The sequence below is a fragment of the Crocuta crocuta genome, unplaced genomic scaffold (genome assembly GCF_008692635.1).
Source record: "Crocuta crocuta isolate KB4526 unplaced genomic scaffold, BGI_CrCroc_1.0 scaffold8, whole genome shotgun sequence".
Lineage (NCBI taxonomy): Eukaryota > Metazoa > Chordata > Mammalia > Carnivora > Hyaenidae > Crocuta > Crocuta crocuta.
The window spans coordinates 2,009,424-2,016,973 of NW_027532162.1; the positions used below are offsets into that span (position 1 = coordinate 2,009,424).

The following is a 7,550-nucleotide window of genomic DNA, read 5'->3' on the forward strand; positions in this document are numbered from 1 at the left end:
GGGCGGCCAGGGGGAGGTGTGAGCGGCCGCGGGGAGGCCGAGGAAGGGGCGCGGGCCGGGCGGCGGGGGGCAGCGGGGCCCACGGCGGCGTCGCCGGACTCACCTCCCGCTGCTGCCCCTCCGGACTCGTCGGTCCGGCTCGGCCGGAGGAGGCGGGGACGGACTCCGGGCCGCGGGGGCTGCCGGGAGCCCGTTCCCTGGGCAACCGGGCCGACACCTCCGAGCGACAGCCGGAAGCCAGAGCGGCGGAGCCACAAGTGGCAGCGGGCCAGCGGAGCGCGGCGGAAGAGACGTCAGCGCGCTTCCGGCGGGCGTGGGCGGGGCCTCGGGCTCCTTCCCGGGATATCTGCGGACGCATGGCAGGTGCGTGCGACGGGCCAGCTCCCCGGGGCGGGGAGGGTGTGAGAGTCACGGCTTGACCTGCGGGCTGGGCCGGAGGCCGGGAGCTTCCCGGCTTGAATGGGGTTCCCTGCCTTGGCCCAGCCCAGCCTGCTGACCCCGCGCAGGCTCGGCGGTCGGCCCGGGAGCCCGTCGGTTTTGCTGAGCCTCAGTTTTTTTCTCGCATGGAGCTACTTGATGTATGCAAAGGAGTGTCAGCACATCCAGATACCAAATTGCAATTGTCGTTATAAACTGGCATTAGCGGAGCACATTAGCGGGTGCCAAGCCTTGCATGCCCAGCTGCTCCCAAAATCTTCCCCTGAATTCCCCTCAGGATTACCCGCCACAGAGCTTTTTGCTTGTAATAAGGGCTGTCATTCAGCGAGTGCTCACTGTGTGCCTAGTAGTGTCCGAAGTGCTTTATGTGGGTCAGCTCTTTTGAGCCTTCCAGCGATCCCGTGTAGTAATGAGTAATGTGAACAGATGGGGAGCTGAGGCCCTGGAGGGATAAGCGAGATAGCCACTCTGCTTTATCTCGCTCTGCTCTGACTCTGATTGCTGGTCTCTTTCCCCACTAGCCTGAGTTTCTTGAAGTTAGAACTATGTTTTTGGTTCCTAAATATATGCTGGGTGTGGAACAGAGAATGAGTCAGATGTCCTTGCCCTCAAAGAGCCCCTACTGGAGAAGAGACGTCCTTCAGAGAGAAGGAGAGACAGAATCCCAAGCAGGCTCCGTGCCATCAATACAGAGCCGGATGTGGGGCTGGAACTCACAAACTGAGATCATGACCTGACCTGAACTGAGATAAAGAGGTGGAAGAGGTGGTCGCTTAACTGACTGAGCCCCCCAAGCACCACTCCTCTCCCCATTTTCTTTTCCATATGGCACTCACCATGATCTGAATTGATCACGGTTATCTAGTGGTCTGTTATCCACTTCTGTTTGGAAAGTAAGTTCCATGAAAATAGTCCTGGTAGGTTTCACTCAGTCAGTTCATCCTCCCGTGCCTGGCATGTTGTAGGTACTCGCTAATGTTGGTTAGGTGTATAAGTAAAGAATGAAAGAAAAATCAATACGATATTTAAATAAGCAGAGCATTGGGACACTGGGGGGGGAGGGGGTTGCTCCGTCAGTTAAGTGTCCAACTCTTGATTTCAGCTCAGGTCATGATCTCACAGTTCATGACTTAGAGCCCCGCATCGGACTCCGCACTGGGCATGGAGCCTGCTTAAGATTCTCTCTCTTCCTCTCTCTCTCAAAAAGAAAAAAAAAAGAAGAAGAAGAAAAAGAAAGAAAAGTAAGCAGAGCCTTAAGGGATACTAGGAGTTAGCCAAGTGAGTGGAAACACATGGACAGGAAAAACATTGTAGGTCAAAGTCAGAACTTGTACTGAGTTGTAGCTAATGCTGAGGCAGATAGAGCAAGCAGGGAGGAGCCAGAGAAGTGGTGAACAGGACTTGCATAACAGGCTGTGATATTATGGTTTATAATAAAATATTTGGTCTTTGTCCTGTTCTTGGCCTGGAGCTAAAACCCTTAGTATTGCCCAGGTGTGAGAGTGATCAAAGTGTCTTTTGTTATGTTAATCATGTGACTTACAGAAAGCCCCTGGGTAACCCTTGGTTGGAGGCTGCTTGACCCAGTCTCACCCCGGTAAGCCTGTCCTGTGATTAAAAGGTTGAAACTTTCAGTCCCTTCTCCCTCCCCTACCCACCCACTAGGGAAGAGAGGCGGGGGATGGAATCAATTGGCAACGCTCACCGACTTAGTCAACCATTCCTTTGTAATGATACCTCCATAAAAGCCCAAACGATGGGATTTGGAGGAAGTCCAGGTTAGTGAACATGCAGAGATAGGAGATTGGGGAGGGTAGTGCACTCAGAGCACAGAAACTCCACGCTGCCTTCTACGTACCTCGCCCTATTCATCTCCTCCATCTGGCTGTTTCTGGTGGAAGAAAATAGAGATATAAATTCGCCCTCCCACTAAGACCATAAATGTGTTAGCTTTAAAAGGAGCAAAGAGCAATTTTATTTAGTTCAAAAAATATTTACTCAGCCATAGCAGAGGAATTGCAGTTTGGGACAGGCCAGCTATGGTGAACTATAGGCAAGTTCAAAGAGACAAAGGGAAGGTCAGCTTTCATTAGGTTTTAGGAGGAAGTTGAGAGTTGTTGTAAACAAAAGTTTACTGGAGAACAAAAGTCAGTGGCTGTAGTAGCTTCTGTGCGGTGGTTTCAGTGGTTTTGCAGTTGGCTACAGGCGGTGGGTGGTGCATTATCCCTAGGGCATGGAGGGTTCTTTTCCTTTTCTTTTTTTTGAAAAAAACGTTTTATTTATTTCTGAGTGAGAGAGACCGTGTGAGCAGGGGAGGGTCAGAGAGAGGGAGATACAGAATCTGAAACAGGCTCCAGGCTCTGAGCTGGCACTAAGCACAGAGCCCGACGCAGGGCTCGAACCCACAAACCGCGAGATCATGACCTGAGCTCAAGTCAGAGGCTTAACCGACTGAGCCACCCAGGCGCCCCACTTCCTTCCTTTTCTTAAAAGCAGGAGACAAAATTCCTATATGAAATATGTGCTCCCTTGTTGAGATCATTCTTACCTTCCTTATTCCTGCGGGTGTGCAGGCTGCAGCAAATGGTACGTTTGTGAGCACCCCCTCTCCAGGGCCTCCTGACTCCATTTTAAATGAGGTTTCCTGGGGCACCTGGGTGGCACCCAGTAGAGCATGTGTCTCTTGATCTAGGGGTCATGGGTTCAAGCCCCCCCCACATTGGGTGTAGAGTTTACTTTAGAAGAAAGAATCTTGGGGCGCCTGGGTGGCTTAGTCGGTTAAGCGTCCGACTTTCGCTTAGGTCATGATCTCACGGTTCGTGAGTTCGAGCCCCGCGTCAGGCTCTNTTTATTTTCACATTTCCTCCTTTTGATCAAGATCTTTGCTCAAAAGCATCACTTATCAAGAGTCAGGCTTTCCGAAGTGCTTGTATGGTTCAGTCAGTTAAACATCCAACTCTTTTTTTTTGTCTTTTTTTTTTAATGTTTATTTTTGAGAGAGAGAGAGAGAGTGTGTGTGTGTGTATGTGTGCGTGCGAGTGGGGGATGGGCAGAGAGAGAGGGAGACATAGAATCTGAAGCTGTCTCCAGGCTCTGAGCTGTCAGCAACAGAGCCTGATGCGGGGCTGGAACCTACGAACTGTGAGATCACACCCTGAGCTGAAGTCAGCCGATTAACCAACTGAGCCTCTCAGGCGTCCCTAAACATCTAAACATCTAATTCTTGATTTCAGCTCAGGTCATGATCCTAGGATTGTGGGATCCAGCCCCAAGTCGGGCTCTACGCTGAGCTTAGAGCCTGCTTAAGGTTCTCTCTCTCTCTCTCTCTCTCTCTCTCTCTCTGCCCCTCCCCCCCTCTTGCACACACACACACACACACATTCTCTCTCAAATATAATTAAATTTTAAAAAATAAAATAAAATTACTGTTGGCAGTGCCTTTGGCCAAGGTAGAAGGCCTCTACAAATTTTGCCAATTACATCTTAATGATGCCAGTCCAGCTAGCCTTGTGGAGGGGGAGCGGTGAGCGCAGTGGGAGTGTTGTAAAGCCAGGCGGATAGCACAGACTGGTCGCATCACCCGACCAGTGAAATGAGTTCCCTCATCACTATGAACTTCAAGGGTGGTTCTCCAGGAAGGATGATCTTTTTTTTCCAGAATTTTAGCTGCAGGGGTGCCTGGGTGGCTCAGTCAGTTAAGTGTCAGACTTCAGCTCAGGTCATGATCTCACAGTTCATGGATTTGAGCCCCGCATCAGACTCTGTGCTGACAGCTCAGAGGCTGAGCCTACTTCAGATTCTGTGTCTCCCTCTGTCTCTCTCTCAAATAAATAAACATTTTAAAAAGCTAAGTCCTCCTGACTTTCCAAAATAATGGGGTCAGGATCCAGTTCTAATAATAGCCAGCCAACCTGAGAAAACCCCATTAACTGACGCTTGGTTTTAGGTTTGGGGAAGCTCAGAATGCAGGAAGCCCACCTAAATTCCTATGTAGGCCTTGTTCCAAGATCAGGTGCCCTAAATATTGAACTACAATTTTTCTTTGAACACTGTATATTCCTTTAAGGCTGAGAGTTAACAGGTGGGGAGAGAGCCCGTCCTTTAGGTCTGTAACAAGGCAGCACCTCCAGGAAACCTTGTGTCCTCTAAGTCCGCTCTCGGGTTTTCGTTTTGTTTATTTTTGTTTTGTTTCTGTAAATGTTTATTTTGGGGGGGGAGCAGGAGTAGGGGCAGAAAGAGAGAGAAGAGAGAGAGAGAATCCCAAGCAGGCACCACGCTGCCAGCGCAGAGCCCGACATGGGGCTCGAACCCATGAACTGTGAGATCATGACCTGAGCTGAAATCAGGAGTCAGACACTTCACGGACTGAGCCCCCCAGGCGCCCCAGTCTCGGGGTTTGTGAGGAAGCCTGGGGCCTGACTGCCCTGCGCAGGTGAGGCAGAGAGGCTGCTGGCCGAACCCGCAGATGCTGCCAAAGGCGCTGAGCTCCGTGAACCCAGGCNCTGGCACTCGTCCCGGGGATGCTGAGGCCCCCCGAGCTCACACGTTCCCTTATCCTCGAAGTGCCCTCAGTCTCTCTCTAGGGTGTCGGTTAGTTCTGGGAGGGGCTTTGAGGCTCTGTTGGAGTGTTAATGGGGGGCGCGCTGTGGACCCCGCCAGTGCCCGTATGGAGGGTGGTGGCTGGTCCAGGAGGGTCACACGACTAGTGTCCTGGGAATCGGCTGCGGTGCTGTTGGAGACTCAGCAAATAAAAGATGTTGAAGGGTCACTGGATCCCCTGGTTGGCTACTTGGGTTACTGCTGTCAGATTCTAGAATTATTTCTGCCTCTCAGGAGAGAGAAATCCCAGCGTATTTCCCTAAGAAATGTGGGCCCGGGGAGTGTACAGGGGCCGAGGAGTGAAGGAGAGAAGGGTGGGCATCTCTTTGAGGGCCTAGGCAAGAGAGAGCCGGTTCAGAGAGAGGACCCTTTGGAGGTTTCCTGGAGACCCCCCCGTATTTGAAGGGTTAAATTTAGCACTCCGAGGCGGGGACTGCTTGCCAGTAGTGGGGTTGAGCACTGTCCGTAGGGACGGATTCAGTCCCAACCCTGAGAGTGGTGGAGAGGGGGGGACGGGAAGAGCCCCTGTAGTTTCTCGGAGCCCCGGCACTGGGGGGTGGGGGGTTGGGGGGGTCTGGAAAGGCTGGCTAGAGGGTCGAAGGCGCCTGCAGCTCTTACGTGTCCAGCAGTCTCTTTTCCAGTGGCCTGGCCTTTTACAGTATCCGTAAAGATAAGGAAGGTTTTAGTTTTGTTTAGGGGCCTCCATTTGTCGGAGCTGAAAATTATGGATGACACAGGTCTTCCTTGTCGTTGAGTCACCCAGGCGGGCTGGCTCTCCGCATTAGCTGGGTCTGGAGAGGACAGGCCTCCCTTCCATCAGGGTCCTTTTAACTAGAAAGGGAAGATCCCTGTTCGGCCCATTAGTGAACAGAGTTAAAGGCTACCTGGGTGGATTCAGTATTTAAAGGAAGACCAGAATTTTCTTTAAAACCAATTTGGAGCCAGCTATTATGATCCTGTGTGGGTTTGTTGGGCTTTTGGGTACAAGCCTGAACCTTACTGCATTTCAGCAGTTTTGGGGAAAGTGCTAGGAATTACCTCGTAAAGTCATTTAGCAACCGCGGGAGCTCGATCATCTAGCAAGGCCGGGCATGGTACCCCATCTGTGGTTCTAGACTCTCGCCATGTAGCTGGGGCGCAGGGGTGCACGAGCACCTGGCTCTGNCTGCTGACAGAATCCAGAGGCAGAGAAAGGAGCGGCGAAGACGCAGGCAGGAGTGTGTTTCAGTGAGGCCAGCACTGGGAAGAGAGCGGACTAGGCTCTCAAAGGCCGTGTCCAGAGTACTGAAAACACTTGCAGGTTAATATAAGGAAGGTGTGGGACAGAGCTCAGTGGGTGTGTGCAGGTGGGCAGTGGAGGTCAGGTCGGTCATTGTCAAGGGGTCAGTCATTGGCCTGATCTGGGGCGGTCCTTACTGCTCGAGGGGGAGCTTTCAGTTTCCACTACGAGGTACTCTGTCAGCTGGCTGTTTCCCCTGAGTTAAGAGATAAGCTGGAAAGGAGAATTTAATGATTCAGGAAGTAAAAGGCTGAGGTCAGATTGGAGGTAATCCTGGTTCATCAGGATTATCCCGATTGGCAGTGTTCGTCGTTGCTGGCACTGGCCCTCACGAAGTGTGTGAAATAGCCGATATAAATCTGAGAAACCGGGTTGATGAGTTTGAATAACCATATTAAATAACTCAGCAAATCTATGAGGATCCTCAAATCTCACTTTGAGAAAATCTTTTTTAAAAAAATTTTTTTGAGAGAGAGAGAGATAGGAAGAGAGAGAACACAAGCAGAGGAGAGGGACAGAGGAAGGAGGAGAGAGAGAGAGTGAAAGTGAGAGAGAATCTTAAGCAGGCTCCACGCTCAGCACAGGGCCGGACATGGGGCTCAATCCCACGACCCTGGGATTGTGACCTGAACCGAAATCAAGACTTGAATGCCCAACCAACTGAGCCATCCAGTGGCTAAGAAAGACTTTGACTAAAGCTCATAATTCAGCTTCAGTCCAGGGAACATAAGAAATTAGGAGTTCAGCATTTGGATCCTCAGAGGGTCTGACTTTCATGGGGTAGGTTTTAATAGGTTTGGGAGAGGAAGAGATGGGGAGAGGTTCAGAGAGAGGACTGAATGAGGAAGCGGAGGGCACAAAGGAGGTCAGGCCGTGGGGGACGGAAAGAGGAAGGTGGCCCCGGGCTTTGCGCAAGGTGGCAGTTGTGCTCTCGGAGACCAAGGGGCCTCAGGAGGCTCTGCCTTCCTTTAATTATTTGTTCCACTTGGTGAGTTTGGAATCGGTATCTTATAAAGACGCTACTTTAGAGTCGTAACTACGTTTATAAGCCTTCAGGTACCCATTAAAATAGGCATCCCACGTAGGCTGCTTAATGTTAGACTCAGAGCCTTCTAATTAGGTCCTGAGAAAACTTCAGGAAGGTCAGGAGTTCCCCATTGTGGCCGTTGAAGTTTTAACTTCTCAGGAGGCGCCTGGGGGGGGGGGGGGGGCCCCGGGGGCCAGGCCCCTGCCC

The 7,550-nt window shown here is 51.6% G+C and overlaps 2 protein-coding genes across 5 annotated transcripts in view; one reads left to right on the forward strand and one right to left on the reverse strand.

The window, feature by feature from the left end:
• Window positions 1-173, reverse strand: part of TECPR2 (tectonin beta-propeller repeat containing 2) — a 103,919-nt gene extending 103,746 nt beyond the window's left edge. For 2 of the 4 annotated variants that reach the window (XM_077776484.1, XM_077776483.1), the window contains exon 1: window positions 104-172. The gene's annotated coding sequence lies outside the window, so the exon portion shown is untranslated. Of the gene's footprint in view, window positions 1-103 lie in introns of all 4 variants that reach the window. The other 2 variants (XM_077776482.1, XM_077776485.1) reach the window with 2 other exon arrangements.
• CINP (cyclin dependent kinase 2 interacting protein) overlaps window positions 110-7,550 on the forward strand; it is a 19,682-nt gene continuing 12,241 nt past the window's right edge. The window contains exon 1 of the mRNA XM_077776486.1: window positions 110-363. Within this exon, the coding sequence (XP_077632612.1) occupies window positions 357-363 (7 nt within the window). The 5' untranslated portion in view covers window positions 110-356. The remainder of the gene's footprint in view (window positions 364-7,550) is intronic.